Below are 17514 nucleotides of genomic sequence, written 5' to 3'. Positions count from 1 at the left end.
ATCTGTGGCAGAGGCGGCAGAGATCGCAGATTTTATTTCGCAAATAAGAAAGCCCTTAGGTGCTGAGGGGAAATCTGTAGGTAAACCCAAAGAAACCTACAGCAAGTACTCTCAGGGACCAGAGAAAAACCAGCAAGGGGGAGGGGCCCATGTTGAAGGGAAGCCCTCAGACATGAAACCACAAAGACCTCAGATTTTGGAGGGAAAACCAAAACCAGATGAGAAAGACTCAAAATACAGCAGAAAATGTTATTTCTGTCAAGGAAAGGGCCATCTAATCTCAGAGTGTGAGAAATTAAAGCAGCTAAAGGGAAATTTGCCTCATGATTTGAGTGGAACCAAGCCAAAAGCTGTGTTCTGTGTCCAGACAGAGCAAAGCTCCTTGCCATTGAGGGAGCCTGTTGCTATGGCTACTCACTCTGAACCAGTTACATCTGCTGATCAGGCTGGGGAAAATGGTCCTCTTGTGGAGGTCAAGCGCTGCTTACTAGTGAGAACAGATTCGCAGTTGTTTGAAACCGCAGGGGTGGACGTAGGAATACCTGACCATCAGTATAGGGGGCTAAGGGATACTTGTTCCCAGGTGACCCTGTGCCATCCAGACATTATTCCTAGGGAGTATATAATCCCAAATGAGAGCATGAAGGTGGCAGGGATTGAGGGACAGGTGATCTCACTGCCAGTAGCTGAGGTACCTGTGAGCTTTCAAGGCTGGAGGGGAGTTTGGCGGCTAGCGATTTCATCGACTCTGCCAGCAGCCGTGCTCGTGGGAAATGACCTGGCTGAACATGTGAAACGGGTGCTAGTGATTACACGCTCACAAGCTACCACGGGGACAGTTCAGGAGGGTACTGGAGAGCCCGAGACGGAAGCAGGTGAAGGTAGCTCCGAAGCTGTGGTGGAAACCTTAACCACAGACAGCAAATTTGGCCAAGAGCAAAAGGCAGACGCCACTCTCCAAAAGTGTTTTGAACAGGTGACAGACACCCAGCTAACACCTGAAACCACAGCGAGATTTCACAAGAAAAAGGGAATTTTATATAGAGAGACCCTAATGAATATCTCAAAAGGGGGAGATGGGATCAGAAGTCAGCTAGTGGTACCTGAAAAGTACCGCCCCATGATCTTACAAAGGGGGCACTCTGACATGTTTGCTGCGCACTTAGGGGTGAACAAAACACAGCAGAGAATCACACAAAATTTTTACTGGCCTGAAATAGGGAAGCAGATCAAGGCGTTCTGTAAACAATGTGATGTGTGTCAGAGGCAGGGGAATAACCGTGACAGGACCAAAGCAAAGTTGTGCCCTTTGCCTGTGATTGACACCCCGTTTAAATGTATAGGAGTGGATATTGTGGGACCTTTGCCCAAGGCCACAAAGAGGGGGAACCGGTTCATTCTCACCATTGTGGACCATGCCACGAGGTACCCCGAAGCCATTCCCTTGACTAACATTGAAACTAACACAGTGGCAGATGCCTTGGTGGGGTATATGTCCAGGATGGGATTTGCCTCAGAAATAATCACAGATTTGGGCACATCGTTTACGTCTAAGCTCATGAAACGGTTATGGCAAATCTGTGGAATTAAACACAAGGAAACCACTGCCTATCACCCTGAAAGTAATGGGTTAACGGAGAAGTTCAATGGGACTCTGATGCGCATGATTAGGGCTTACTTGGCAGAGAATCCAAACAATTGGGACCAGAAGCTGCAATCCCTTTTGTTTGCTTATCGATCAGTGCCCCAAGCCAGTACCGGGTTCAGTCCGTTTGAACTTTTGTTTGGGAGAAGGGTGAAAGGGCCACTAGATTTAATCAAACAAAATTGGGAGCAGATCACCCAGGATGACCCACAAGACGTTGTGAAATATATAGACTCTCTAATGAATGACCTAAAGAGAAACCTAGAGCTAGCAGCAGAGAACCTGCAAGCTCAGAAGGTTAGACAGAAAACCTGGTATAACCAGAAAGCCATGGAGAGGCACTTTAACCCAGGGGAGGAAGTGCTTTGGCCTAGGCCCTGCAAAGAGAACAAACTGCAGCTGGGTAGCCCAGAAATAAAATACTTGGGTCACAGAGTAGGGGGAGGAGTGATCAAACCCCTAGGGGCCAAAATAGAAGCCATTCGTGATTGGCCCAGACCCAACACCAAGAAAAAAGTCAAATCATTTCTTGGGTTGGTGGGCTACTACAGAAAGTTCATCCCGAGGTTTAGCGAGATAGCGACTCCGCTGACCGATCTGACGCGGAAGAAGACTGATGACCGCATCCCGTGGACCAGCGACTGTGAGGAGGCGTTCCGGAGGTTGAAGGAGGCGCTCATCAATTATCCAGTGCTGCGTGCTCCAGACTTCGACCGGGAGTTCATCATCTACACCGATGCGTCTAACAGCGGGGTAGGAGCAGTTCTTTGCCAGGAGGATGAAAATGGTGACCAGCATCCAGTGTCCTACCTGAGTAGGAAACTCCAGAAAGGTGAGAGACATTTGGCAACCGTGGAAAAGGAGTGCCTGGCCATAGTATACGCGATTCAGAAGGCCAAGCCTTACATCTGGGGAAGACATTTTATTCTGTGCACTGACCACTCACCACTGCAGTGGTTAAAGACAATGAAAACCCACAATAGTAAACTTATGAGGTGGGCTTTAAACCTGCAAGATTATGACTTTGAAGTAAAGGTGGTCAGAGGGTCAATGAACTGTGTTGATGACGCATTGTCAAGAAGACCCGAAGAATGAAGACGGCAAAGAAACATGGACTATGTATATTTTTGTGACCAACAGTTAAATGTACTTGTTTATTAAACATGCTTGGTTTGTATTAATAAAGGTGACTTAATGTATTGTAAATGTTAATGTTTAAATGCCTAATTGATATGTTTAACCTAGAGTGTAAGTATGGTATTGTATGTTATTGAATAACTGTTTTTGTGTGTTTTGATCCTGGTTGTTTTTTGGAGAAAAGCACTTTAGCTTTCCCCCTGCAAAACAACTTATAAAGAGGGGAGGTGTTACATACAGCACTGATGTTACCTGTCTGTCATGGGTTTGGAGGGAAAGTTCCATCCTATGGGGAGTGGAAGGCGGGACATCAGGGGGTGGAGCTGTACTGTATATATATGTGGAGCTTGTGTGGAGAAGTTTAGGAGAAGCTGGAGTTGGAGTCTGTGTGTCAGACTGAGTACAACTGTGTGTCAGTTAGTACCTACCTGATAGGTTCAGGTTTCTATGTGGGTAGCCAGAACTGATAGGTTCAGGGTCTGTGCTTTACTTTAAAGGGTTCTGTGGGAACCAAACTGTTATATGTATATGTTTGGGACTTTGCCACGTTACAGTATCTTATGTACTTGATCTTTTTATTTACCCTGTTTGTTATTTAAATAAACCTTGTTCTTTTGTTTGTTAAAAATCCATTCCTGGTCTGTGTGACTCCTTATAGGGAATGGTTGGTGGCAGCTTAGTTAAAGGGTGATATATCCCAGTAGGTCTGGGGTTGTCACAGCTGCATATAATATCTGGGTTTATGAAATCAATGTCTCCTCCAGTACATTACGTCATGCAAAAAATACATAAACCGGAACACGGATGGCCATAGCAACAGTGGCGGCACTACAAACTTTCAGACGCTAAAGCATTGTGTAAAGGCCTCTCTATAGGTGATACCCATACAGGTGTTTTGTGATAAATTTGTTGTGTAATCTTTCTCCACATTCCCAATAAAGCTCTTCTTATCATATGTAAATTAAAATGCTTTTGTTCTTTATCTTTTTTATATCATAGATAAGCGTGCCAGCCTAGTTGTAAATCATGTCCTTCCAAGTTAAGTAATCTGTCATTTTCCAAAGTTATCCATTCTTTTATCCAATCTAAAGTGCAAGATCTATAATACAGAACCCAATCTGGAAGACCAAAGCCAGCCCTTTGTTTAGCATCTTGCATTGCCTTAATTTTAATTCTTGGTTTTTTTACCTTGCCATATAAATCTCATGATTATCTTATTAAGTTCTTGAAAAAACGTCTGTTTTAATATGATAGGAATTGTCTGGAATAAGAATAAAATTTTTTGGCAAGACACTCATTTTAATCATTGCAATCCTTCCCAACAACGATAATTGTAGTTTATCCCATTTCTCCAAATTGTTGTGTATCTCCTTCATCAATTTCATGTGATTATCTTTAAATAGTGTACTCGTCTTTTTTGTAATTTGGATCCCTAAATATCGAATTCTCTTTTCCTCTCGGAAGTTCGTCTTCTCTATTAACTTCTGCCGTTCTTGTTCAATTCCTTTTTGTCTCTGATTTGTTCGGTTAATATTTCTAGAGTCAAGATAAATAGTAGTGGAGAGAGTGGACACCCCTGTCTGGTACCTTTTTGTAATTGTATTTCTTTCGACAGCTCACCGTTAATTCTCACTTTTGCCTTTTGTTGGGTGTATATTGCTTTAATTAGCTTCAAAAATCTTTCTCCAACTTGCAGTGTTTCCAGCAAATATATCATAAAATTCCAATCAAGATTATCAAAGGCTTTCTCCGCATCCAAGAATATCATGGCCATCTGTTTCTCCAGGTGTGCTTCATAATATTCCAGGGAGTTTAGGACTATCCTTATATTATTTTTCATCTGCCTTTTTGGAAGAAACCCAGACTGATCTTGATGTATTAACTGAATTAAAATTATTTTCATTCTGGTTGCCAAGATGGTCAAATATATTTTATAATCCATATTCAACAATGAAATCGGTCTATAATTTTGAATTTCTTTGCCCTCCGTATTTTCCTTATGGATGAGAGAGATTGTCGCTTCAGTCCATGTTGTTGGTATTTTCCCCTCTTCTTCAACACATTTTAAAAGCTTCTTAAATGGTTGAAGTAACACCTCTTCCAATTCTTTATAATATTCCGCTGGTAACCCATCTGGACCTGGTGCTTTCCCATTTTTTTGTTTTTTGAGAGCTTCTATAATTTCCGCATATGTTAAGGGATCATTTAGGGACTGAATTTGTTCTTTAGTCAATTTCATTTTATTGTGTTTCCATATATATTCTTTCTGAGCTTCTTTGTCAACTTCTTTTTTCTTGTATAGCTTCTGATAGAAGTCCTCAGCAATCTTTTTTATTTCTTCCTGTTTAAATTTGTCCACTCCTTTTTCATCTTTCAAAGTTTGTATTATTGTCTTCTCCTTCTCTTTTCTTAATTTATATGCTAGCCATCTTCCCAGTTTATTTGCATTCTCAAAAAAATTTTGCTTTGCAAATTTAAACTTCCTTGCAGCTTCTTCAGTGAGTAATATATTTATCTGGTGTTGTACAAATTTTGTCGTCTCTGTCAATTCTTTATTGGTTGGGTTTTGTTTCAACCGCCTCTCATCTGTTTTCCAGAGTCTCATATTTTTTCCGTCTTTCTCTTTTTTGTTTTGCTGCAAATCTTATGGCTATTCCTCAAAAAAAACCTTACTTGCCTCCCAGACCATAAACATTGAGGTATCTGGTCTCATATTCTGTTTAAAAAAGAAATCCATTTCTTCATTTGCTTAAAGTGAAGTGTATTAAGCTTCCAATTAAATTCTCTTGGTCTACTACCTACTTGTAACAAAATTGGATTATGGTCTGCAAATGTATTAGGTAGAATATCTATTTGTTCCAATTCTTTCATTAAGTTTGTTGACATCCAGCATATATCAATTCTTGACCATGATTTATGTCTATTAAAGTATAATCTCTTGTCCTTGGATTACATGTTCTTCATGCATCTACAATATTTAATTCTTCTGCCAGTTGTAGAAAATTTCTTGGAATTGTGCTTCTCTTCTTTTGACTTATTTTTTCTGATTTTGTGTCTAATTCTTTATCAAAGACGGCATTAAAATCTCCAATTACACAGTAGTGATCACAATCTTTATTTGCCAATTCTCGTTGCAGTTGTTTATAGAAATTTTCCTAATTTCCATTTGGTGCGTAGATATTAACGATTAAAAATTTCTTTGATTCTCTTTCAATTTGCACCATTAATATCCTTCCATCATCTGAGGCAAAAATCAGGTTTAGTTCTAATTCATGCTTAATATAGATGGCTAACTTTTCTTCTTTTTACTCACGTCCGAGGCTGCAAATAATTTTCCTAACCTTGGCCATTCTAACAGTTTCAAATCTTTTCTTTTCACATGACTTTCTTGGATGCATATAATATCAGATTTCTGTTTCTGCAATTGTAGAAAGATCTTTTTCCGCTTTTGGGGTGAGTTTAGGCCATTTACATTTACTGAAAAAAAATCTTCATTTGTTTTCTAGACATCTTGTTGCAGATTACTATCCTTAAGTTTTTTTCTTCATCATGCTTCTAGTACATCTTGGCTCTGTTGCTTCCCATTCTCCTGATTCAGTGTCTGATTCTAGTTGTGGTGATTGCGTTGGTTTCTCTCGAGATCTTTCTTCTGGTTTCTTCTCCTTCTCTCCATCGCTGGGTATTTTCAAATTCTTCTCATTTTTTTTCCATAAAGTCTCGCGCTTTCATCAGGGATGTTATATCTCTATGTGCCAATCCGGAAAAATAACCCTTCTGGTGTTAGCCATCTATATGAGATTCCATTTTGTTGGAGTAGCTGTGCCAGGGAGGAATATTCCTTTTTTCTCTGTCTCACTTGCCATGGAATTTGTTTTAAGACGTTAATTTTCTTATCTTCTATTATCAATTGTTTATCTTGTGACGCCCTTAAAATCTTATCCCTGGTTACCTTCTTCGTGAATCTCAGAAGAACGTCTTTGGGTAACTTATTTTTTCTAACATATGCTGTACTCACTCTGAAGGATGCTTCCAGACATTGACAGAATTCCGCTACATCCATCTCTATTTCTGGCGCCAAGGCTTCACTCATTAATATCTCCAGATCTTCACCTTCCTTTTCTGGTACATTTTGAACTGATTGGACTCGAAAAGCCATGTACAGTATATGTATATAAGTGAACAGTGTCTTTGTATCATTCTCTTATCTCTCCACCATATGCTCCTATACTCTATGCCGGCTTGTGTAATGATGTTCTGCCATGCTGATGTGATACCTGCCTGTACATATTTGTAAATACTGTAAGTACAACCGTCTTGCAAAAGAAGAACTTGTAAGTGTCTTCAATAACTGCGTTTTCCTGTCGACAAATCCTTGACACACTGTCTCTCACTCACAGAATCTCACAGAATCTCTCTCTCTCACTCACTCCATACACCAGCCTTTATATCCAGCACCCTCCCCCCCTTAGCTCCACCTTCCGTCCTCTCATTGGCTCCTTCTCCACTGCTCAACTGTCACGGACAGGTGAGGGCAGGGCTGTTCGCTATAGAATCCAGCAGAATGAAGATGGGTGGCGGGTCTGACTCCATCATAGAATCACTGTGGGTTAAACTGCGAGGCACAAGGAGCAATGTGAAGGTGGGAAGGGGATGCTATCATCCACCAGATCAAAATATTGAGGGGAAAATGTGGGGAAAAACTTGAGGGAGGAAAAATTGAAATGCGGAGAGAAATCTGGGAAGTGTCCAAAACGGACAGGATTGTAATCATGGGGAACTTCAATCATCCTTACATTGTCTGGGCCAATGCATGCTCGGGTCAAGAAAGAGAGACTGAGTTTCTTGACATGCTAAATGATTGTGCCTTGGAGCAAGTTCTCATGGAGCCCACCACAGGAGAGGTAACTGTAGATCTAATACTGTGCGGTACTCAGGACCTGGTTAGGGACAGGAATGTCACTGAGTCGCTAGGGAATAGTGACCATGCTGCCATCTCTTTTGCCGTGCATGTTGGGGGGAGTGTCAAGCAAATCTGACACAAAACCCCTTGATTTCCAAAGAGTGGACTTCCCTCAGACAAGGAAGCAAGTTAGAAAGAAGTTGAAAGGGAAGGTTTAAAAACAAATCTCCCCAGAGTGCTTGGAGTCTGAAAGGTGCTACAATCTCTCAAAACAAAAAACTTCGGTTTGATCCTAATTATAGGGATTTGAAAGTACAATTCTGCCATTCATATAGGGAATATAGGAAGACTGACTCTGCCCAAGATAGGCACAAGTATCTCCCCCGAGAAACTCAATTAAGGAATTGTGTAAAAGAAAAAAGGAAGAATTTTATTATGGAGCAACGGTGCAAGCACCAACAGGCAGTGACCCAAAAAAACAATAGACTATTTGGGGCCATCGTGGTCGGCTCCTCCAGGCTGGAAGTACAAGACCCGGCCATAATATCTCCACCAAGAAGGGTCCAATATTTTTCAGACCTGACGTTATCTGTTAATCAATTATCATTCGAGTCAGAAGTACAAGTGGATGGTGTAAAGCAAAATTCCCCAGTCTGGATTGTCTGTTAAAGGGGAACAAGAAGGGAGCCTTGAAGGAGAAACCCCACGGCCAAAATCAGGATTTTGCCTCTTATCAAGAGGACCTGCCCCTGGTGAGAATGGGGTTGGGGTGAGCAGGATTGAGATATTAAAAAAAAACCTAAGTAAGATGCAAAGCAAACCATACCCCAAAACACCACCACTCTGCACATATTCAAAGAAGTGCGGTGTTGTGGATGGAGTACCAGACTGGAAACCAGGAGACCTGGATTCAAATCCCTGCTGGGCTGGGGAAACTGAGAGGAGTGTGCGTGTGGCAAGGCCACCTCTTGAAATCTCACCTTGTAAATGTTGGAAGGATCTAGGATTTGGTTCTTCGCTTTTCATCCCCAAAACAGCAAAGATAACTCAGCTCAGTCTCACCCCTTCCTAGGAGAAAAGAAAAACATCAGCCTGGAGGCTTCATGGATAAAGCATATCAAAAACGTTTCCTTCCGGGATGTACCTTCGTCATGTTTCTATTGAACGGGGCTCCGGCCCCATCTCTCTCTCTCTCTCTTCTTCAGGCAGCAGAACAAGACAAACAGAAAAGCAGGCAGGCAGGCAGGCGTATCTTCCCTCTGACACATGCGATGAAAGGAGCAGCATACAAGACGGGATGTCTCTCACTGTTCATTTAAAATATTTTTATCTTGCCTTTCTCATTAAAAAGACCCAAGATAGCTTACGACCATCAGAAAAAGGCAAAAGTGAAAAACAGCAAGACTACAAACATTAAAATGAATCAAACCAAAGGTACACTAAAAATGCTAAACAAAATCAACATTTAGAAAACACCAGAGCCGTGTGATGGAGTGGACAGAGGGTTGGACCGGCCTCTGTGTTGTCACAGGACCATTTGTAATTGTAATTGTGGTTCTTATTATTTTGAGATTATTTGTATGTGCTATATCTAGACTTTTGCCTCTGTGTGTTGCCTATTCTTCAGGAAAAGCTAAACAAAGAGGAGCAGATCTAGATTCAGCGTTGTTTGTATTGTACAAATTTAAAAAGGGGGGAGTGATACCTGGATATAGCAGAAATTAGTTTTATTCCTGGTCTTGCGGTAGAAAATCTTATTCTACATATTCTGTTTTTTTCCAACGTTACTTCTCTCTTGAGCTTCGTATTAAATGCCTATATTTCACACTTTCCACCCTTTCACCTTTCAATAAGTAGAGGGCCCATCTAGAAATGCTGCCTGGAGGCCAAACACAGATAAAACCAGAGAATCATGGAAAAGTGAAGTTGGAAGGGGCCCACAAGGCCATCAAGTCCAACCCCCTGCTCAACGCAGGAATGCAGTCAAAGCAGATCTGCCAGGTGATGATCCAAAAGAGTCGAAACATAAAACCCAGCGGGGAGCCGGAGGCTGAAGGCCATACATCGGGGTCCTGCTTGGACTTTGGTTCAGCTGGTTGCGTCTTGTCTGACCTCTTGCTGGACCTAAAATATTGGCTAGCGGGACTTGGTCCATAACAAATCGGTCACAGTGCCAGAGGACTGGAGGACAGCACACGTCACACCAATCTTTAAAAAGGGAAAGAGGGGGGACCCAGGAAACCACAGGCTGGTTAGCCTAAAGTCTGTCCCAGAGAAGACTTGTGTATTTTAAGATTTTATCATCCAAGATAAAATCTAAAAATATACAGAACAACAAGCCTTGCTGAGGGAGAATCATCATGGCTTTTGTAAGGGCAAGCCTTGCCTCACAAACTTTTTAGATCTCTTTGAAAAGCTCAACAGGCATGTGGATGTGGGCAAATCGGTAAATACTGTCTATCTGGATTTTCAGAAGACATTTGACACGATCATTCACCAAAGGCTGCTGAAAAAACTCCACAGTCAGGGAATAAGAGGGCAAATCCCCTTATAGACTGAGAATTGGTTTTGAACCAGGAAAGAGAGAATGGCCAATGGGCAATGTTCACAATGGAGAGAGAGGGGAAGAGCAGTGTGCCCCATGGATCTCTCCTGGGATCGGTGCTTTTCAACCTGGTCATCAATGACCTGGAGAAAGGGATAAGCATTGAGGCAGACAAGTTTTCACATGACATGAAGCTTTTCCGGGTGGTGAAGACCACAAGGGCTTGTGAATAACTCCAGAAGGATCTCTCTAGACTGGAAGAATGGGCAGTAAAATGGCAAATGCATTTCAATATAAGAAAATGTAAGAAAATGTAAAGTAATGCACACCCCTTCATGGATTGCTGCCTTGTCGTGGCAAAGGGGCTTGAGTAATTCAGAGAAGCTATGGGCCATGCCGTGCAGGGAAACCCAAGACGGACAGGACATAGTGGAGAGTTCCGACTAAACGCCATCCACCTGGAGTAGGAACTGGCAATCCACTCCAGTATCTTTGCCAAAAAAAACCCATGATCAGAAACAAAAGGCTAAAAGATATAACGCTGGAAGATGGGACCCTCAAGTCAGAAGGTGTCTAATATGCTACTGAGGAAGGGCGGAGGACAAGGACAAGTAGCTCCAGAGCTAATGAAGTGTTTGGGCCAAAGCCAAAAGGACGCTCAGCTGTGGACATGCCTGGAAGTGAAAGGGAAGTCCGATGCTGCAAAGAAAAATACTGCATAGGAACCTGGAATGTAAGATCTATGAAACTTGGTAAGCTGGATGTGGCCAAACAGGAGATGGCAAGAATAAACATTGACATCCTGGGCGTCAGTGAACTAAAATGGACAGGAAAGGGTGAATTCAATTCAGATATCATATCTACTATTGTGGGCAAGAATCCCACAGAAGGAATGAGGTAGCCCTCACAGTCAACAAAAGAGCGGGAAAAGTTGTAATGGCATATAATCTCAAAAATGACAGAATGATGTCAATACGAATCCACGGCAGACCTTTCAACATCACGGTAATCCAGGTTTATGCACCAACCACCACTGCTGAGGAGACTGTAATTGACCAATTCTATGAAGATTTACAACACCTTCTAGAACTGACACCAAAGAAAGATGTTCTTCTCATTCTAGGGGACTGGAATGCTAAAGTAGGGAGCCAAGAGATAAAAGGAACAACAGGGAAGTTTGGCCTTGGAGTTCAGAACGAAGCAGGACAAAGGCTAATAGAGTTTTGTCAAGAGAATAAGCTGGTCATCACAAACACTCTTTTCCAACAACACAAGAGGCGACTTTACACATGGGATTCACCAGATGGGCAATACCAAAATCAGATTGATTATCTTCTCTGCAGCCAAAGATGAAGAAGCTATAAACAGTCAGACAAACAAGACCAGGAGCTGATTGTGGCTCTGATCATCAGCTTCTTATAGCAAAATTCAAGCTTGAACTGAAGAAAGTTGGAAAACCCACTGGGCTAGTCAGATATAATCTAAACCAAATCCCTTATGAATACACAGTGGAAGTGAAGAACAGATTTAAGGAACTAGATTTGGTGGACAGAGTGCCTGAAGAACTTTGGATAGAGGCTCGTAACATTGTCCAGGAGGCAGCAACAAAAACCATCCCAAAGAAAAAGAAATGCAAAAAAGCAAAGTGGCTGTCCAACGAGGCCTTACAAATAGAAGTGAAGAGAAGGGAGACAAAATGTAAGAGAAATAGGAAAAGTTACAGAAAATGGAATGCAGACTTCCAAAGAATAGCAAGGAGAGACAAAAAGGCCTTCTTAAATGAACAGTGCAAAGAAATAGAGGAAAATATTAAAAAGGGGAAAACTAGAGATCTCTTCAAGAAAATTGGAGATATTAAAGGAACCTTTTGTACAAAGATGGACATGATAAAGGACAAAAATGGGAGGGACCTAACAGAAGCAGAAGACATCAAGAAGAGGTGGCAAGAATACACAGAGGAATTATGTGGTGCTGGAGGAGACTCTTGAGAGTCCCCTGGACTGCAAAGAGAACAAACGTATCCATTTTGAAGGAAATTAACTCTGAGTGCTCACTGGAAGGACAGATCCTGAAGCTGAGACTCCAATACTTTGGCCATCTCATGCGAGGAGAAGACTCCCTGGAAAAGACCCTGATGTTGGGAAAGTGTGAAGGCAAGAGGAGAAGGGGACAACAGAGGACGAGATGGTTGGACAGGGTCATCGAAGCTACCATCATGAATTTGACCCAACTCAGGGAGGCAGTGGAATATAGGAGGGCCTGGTGTGCTCTGGTCCATGGGGTCACAGAGTTGGACATGACTTAACGCAGAGACATATGTATTCAAATATAATTGACTGTTTATTATTTTGTTGTTAAAATCACATAAATACTATTCATAGATTAGATTTTATTACATTGCACTCATTGCTTGGGTATTGAGTTTCTTTATGGGCATCACTTTTTATATTAATAACTGTTAATCACTGGAATACTTTCAGATGACTGTCTGTTTATTAATCCATAAACCAATTATACCACATCAACTTTCCCTTCTCTCTCATAAAACTCTCAAAACCTCTCCTCTCATTCTCAGACCTGGATTCAAATCCCTGCTGGGCCAGGAAAACTGGGAGGTGAGAGTGTGTGGCAAGGCTACTTAAGCCGTCTCTTGAAATCCCACTTACCTTGCAAATGTTGGAGGGGTCTTGGAATTGGTTTTTTGTTTTTTGTTCGAAGAAGAGCAAAGAGAAATCAGCTCAGTCTCTCCCCCTTCCTAGGAGGAAAGAAAAAGAAATAGGTCAGCCTGGAGGCTTTACGGATCAAGCAAATCAAAAAAGATTTCTTTCCGGGATGTGCCTTCATCATGTTTATATTGAACGGGGCACCATCCCCATCTCTCTCTCTCTCTCTCTTCTTCAGGCAGCAGAACAAGAGGAAGAAAGAAGCCCCAGGCAGGCAGGCTAAAGTTGATCCTCAGCTGAGGATCTGGTATTGAGAGGGATCGGGTAACCCTTCCTCTCTGCCAGATCATCCAGGAGAACACACAGTGTGTGTGTGTGTGTGCAAAAGAGCAAGAGGTCCGGCAGACGTTGTGGCCGCGAAGGTGCAGGGAGGACCCCCCCTCCCTCCCCAACCCCATTTCTCCTGCCTGCCCCCCAAGTTGCCAAGGATGGGGCTCCTCTACCTCCCACCTGTCCCCCCCATCGCAGCCCCCTTGGCCTCTCCTGCCCCCCCACCTGGGACTTTGTCCTTTCAAGGGAGGGAGGGGGGGGCGTCCTGGGTCATTAGAGGGAGGTGGGGGGGGATGGAGATGGAAGGCAAGTTACTTTCTCTCCCCTTCCTTTCTTTCCATCCATTGGAGGCTCCTCGCAGGATTCAAGGGAAAGGAGGGGCTCCTTAAACCCCCCCCCCGACACACACACACACACACACGATATTGAAGCCCTAGGACCTTGCAGGGGGGTTTGGTCTCCCTGCCCCGGGGTGGGGGTGGGTGGGATCCGGACCCCAGAGATCCTCTCTCTACTTTGAATTTTCCCCCCCCTTCGCCTCCCGAGGAGACCCAGAGGAAAAAAACTGCCTTGCACGAAGGTCGAGCAAGAAAAAGCACAACGGGGCACCATTTGGCAATGCCCGGAGAAGCAGCTCCCCCTCCCATGAGACTGGCGGGGAGGCGGCCATCTCATCCCCCCCCATGCAATCTTCACCCCCCGACCTGCCCCCCCCAATCCAGCGCCCACCTCCGTCCAGGTCCCGATCCGGGAGGCGCCCCCAAAGGAGCCCCGCTGCTCTCCTCCAGGCGCCTTGCTTGGGCCGAAGGGGAAGAGGCGGCAGGCGCGGCAGGATCCCCCGCTTCTTCCGGCTCCCCTTCGAAGGGCGTCCAAGGGGAGGGGCTCCTCCCTCGCTTTCGTAGCTCTATGTTCCTCCCCCTTCCCCCCCTCCTGCACTAACTGGGGGGGGGCGTTGAAGGCTCCAAAGAGGAGGGAAATGGCGGGAGTGGGGAGCTTCCTCCTCCGGGCGGCCCAAGTTCTCCCACTTCTGGGGGAAGGAAAAGATTCAGACGAGACACAAGAGTTCCCGTCACCAGAGTCTCTGTTCACAAATATTTCAAGAGAGAAAAGGGAGACAAACGAGCAGGGAGCTCAGGCTCTCGGACCGACCCGGATTGAAATGAGGTTCTGTCAGCGTCTTCCATCATCTTCCTGCACATCAAGACTCTTTACTTGGTCCTCATTCATTCCACCTCCTGATCTTTTACCACACATTTCTTTTTTTTGTCAATAAATTCTTTTATTTTAAAATTATATAACAAACAAACAATACAGATCGACTTTATAACTATAAATATTTATAACCATATATCTTTACTATATATCTATCTTTCAAATCAACGATTTCTGATATTCAGCTAGAACATTTCTAATTTGAAGGTTATGATATACTCACCTGCAGGATGGAGAATCTTCCCTGACCCATGGGGGTCTGGACCGTGACAGGCTGCATGACCTGGGCGGGGGCTCGAACTGGTCTTGCAAGGGGGGAGACCTGGTCTGTTCCCAAAGGCAGCAACCGTGAGGAAGGGGCAATAGGCTTTTGGGGAAGGAAGGAAACAAGCTTGCTTTGCCATGACTGTAGAAAAGGGTCAGGATCCTTAGCCAAGGGTCTCCGGATGGCTGGGCACCCCCACAACTGTGGATCCGTATGTACTGCACCCTGTTTCATGAAACCAGGAAACTTGGTCCAATGAAACGTGGTCTGGTGTCCTTTCTCCCAAAGGGTCTGTTACCCAAGGGGTTAGGGCGACCGTCCAAGAGACAGATTTGGGAAAGTCTTAGGTGGTGGTGGAGAAGTCACCTCCTCCTTGCAAGTCCCCTCTTGCTCCACAGTCTCCCTGTCAGGGACGTTGAAGCAGTAGCTTCTTTCTGCCAATGGGAAGAGGGTTGGACTAGATGACCTTTGGGTTCCTTGTTGGTTCTCTAGTTAGTGGTTCCCAACCTTGGGGAACCCAGGAGTTCCTGGATGGCTCTTCCCACAAACCTAGGCCAGCAGAGCTCGTTGGGAAAGCTTCTGGGAATTGCGGTCCAAAAACACGCTCCAAGGTGGGGGGGGATGACCCACTGCTTATGGGGAAGGGCCTGTCCCTTCCACCCTTTATGACCTCCCTGAGCATCCCCTTGGATTCAGCTTCAAATGGAGCTGACTGTGTTTGTGAACGCCAGTTCCCTTTGGGATTCATCAGACCTTCCTACTGGGATATAAGAGGCATGAAAGATAAAACAGTGGCATAATATTCCACCTGGAGTAGGAAATGGCAAGCCACTCCAGTATCTTTGCCAAGAACGCCCCATGATCAGAAACAAAAGGCTAAAAGATATGACGCTGGAAGATGGGCCCCTCAGGTCGGAAGGCGTCCAACATGCTACTGAGGAAGAGCGGAGGACAAGTACAAGTAGCTCCAGAGCTAATGAAGTGGTTGGGCCAAAGCCGAAAGGACGCTCAGCTGTGGACGTGCCTGGAAGTGAAAGGAAAATCCAATGCTGCAAAGAAAAATACTGCATAGGAACCTGGAATGTAAGATCTATGAACCTTGGGAAGCTGGAGGTGGTCAAACAGGAGATGGCAAGAATAAACATCGACATCCTGGGCGTCAGTGAACTAAAATGGACAGGAATGGGCGAATTCAGCTCAGATGATTATCATATCTACTATTGTGGACAAGAATCCCGTAGAAGGAATGGAGTAGCCGTCATAGTCAACAAAAGAGTGGGAAAAGCTGTAATGGGATACAATCTCAAAAATGATAGAATGATGTCAATACGAATCCAAGGCAGACCATTCAACATCACAATAATCCAAGTGTATGCACCAACCAGCATTGCTGAGGAGACTGAAATTGAACAATTCTATGAAGATTTACAACACCTTCTAGAACTGACACCAAAGAAAGATGTTCTTCTCATTCTAGGGGACTGGAATGCTAAAGTAGGGAGCCAAGAGATAAAAGGAACAACAGGGAAGTTTGGCCTTGGAGTTCAGAACGAAGCAGGACAAAGGCTAATAGAGTTTTGTCAAGAGAATAAGCTGGTCATCACAAACACTCTTTTCCAACAACACAAGAGGCGACTCTATACATGGAAATCACCAGATGGGCAATATCGAAATCAGATTGATTATATTTTCTGCAGCCAAAGATGGAGAAGCTCTATACAGTCAGCAAAAACAAGACCTGGAGCTGACTGCGGTTCTGATCATCAGCTTCTCATAGCAAAATTCAAGCTTAGACTGAAGAGATTAGGAAAAACCACTGGGCCACTCAGGTATAATCTAAACCAAATCCCTTATGAATACACAGTGGAAGTAAAGAACAGATTTAAGGAACTAGATTTGGTGGACAGAGTGCCTGAAGAACTTTGGATAGAGGCTCGTAACATTGTCCAGGAGGCAGCAACGAAGCTGTCCAACGAGGCCTTAGAAATAGCAGAGAGGAGAAGGGAAGCAAAATGCAAGGGAGATAGGGAAAGTTACAGAAACTTGAATGCAGACTTCCAAAGAATAGCAAGGAGAGACAAGAGGGCCTTCTTAAATGAACAATGCAAAGAAATAGAGGAAGATAACAGAAAAGGAAAGACCAGAGATCTGTTCAGGAAAATTGGACATATTAGAGGAACATTTTGCGCAAAGATGAACATGATAAAAGACAAAAATGGGAGGGACCTAACAGAAGCAGAAGACGTCAAGAAGAGGTGGCAAGAATACACGGAGGAATTATATCAGAAAGATGTGGATATCCCGGACAACCCAGACAATGTAGTTGCTGACCTTGAGCCAGACATCCTGGAGAGCGAAGTCAAGTGGGCCTTAGAAAGCCTGCCTAACAACAAGGCCAGTGGAGGTGATGGCATTCCAGCTGAACTATTTAAAATCTTGAAAGATGATGCTGTTAAGGTGCTACATTCAATATGCCAGCAAGTTTGGAAAACTCAACAGTGGCCAGAGGATTGGAAAAGATCAGTCTACATCCCAATCCCAAAGAAAGGCAGTGCCAAAGAATGCTCCAACTACCGTACAATTGCACTCATTTCGCACGCTAGCAAGGTTATGCTCAAAATCCTCCAAGGTAGGCTTCAGCAGTATGTGGACCGAGAACTCCCAGAAGTACAAGCTGGATTCCGAAGAGGCAGAGGAACTCGAGACCAAATTGCTAACTTGCGCTGGATTATGGAGAAAGCCAGAGAGTTCCAGAAAAATATCTACTTCTGCTTCATTGACTATGCGAAAGCCTTTGACTGTGTGGACCACAGCAAA

The 17514-nt window shown here is 43.8% G+C and overlaps 1 protein-coding gene across 16 annotated transcripts in view; it reads right to left on the bottom strand.

The window, feature by feature from the left end:
- The window catches only part of LOC140703760 (uncharacterized), a 95145-nt gene that overhangs the window by 21354 nt on the left and 56277 nt on the right, over nucleotides 1-17514 (bottom strand). For 2 of the 16 annotated variants that reach the window (XR_013542381.1, XR_013542386.1), the window contains exons 1-3: nucleotides 13950-14136; nucleotides 12894-12982; nucleotides 8663-8750 (exon numbers count right to left, since the gene is read on the bottom strand). The exons of 3 other annotated variants lie outside the window; for them this stretch is intronic. Coding sequence is in view for 4 of the 13 variants with exons in the window: in XM_078386883.1 (XP_078243009.1) it covers nucleotides 8663-8708 (46 nt within the window). In the remaining 9 variants the exon portion in view is untranslated. Of the gene's footprint in view, nucleotides 1-8662; nucleotides 8751-8826; nucleotides 8990-12893; nucleotides 12983-13949; nucleotides 14143-17514 lie in introns of those variants that run through there. 11 more of the 16 variants (XR_013542382.1, XR_013542390.1, XR_013542383.1 and 8 more) reach the window with 10 other exon arrangements.

The sequence above is a fragment of the Pogona vitticeps genome, chromosome 2 (genome assembly GCF_051106095.1).
Source record: "Pogona vitticeps strain Pit_001003342236 chromosome 2, PviZW2.1, whole genome shotgun sequence".
NCBI lineage: Eukaryota > Metazoa > Chordata > Lepidosauria > Squamata > Agamidae > Pogona > Pogona vitticeps.
Note: the sequence above shows the minus strand (reverse complement) of the source record. Positions and strands in the feature narration are given on the sequence as shown.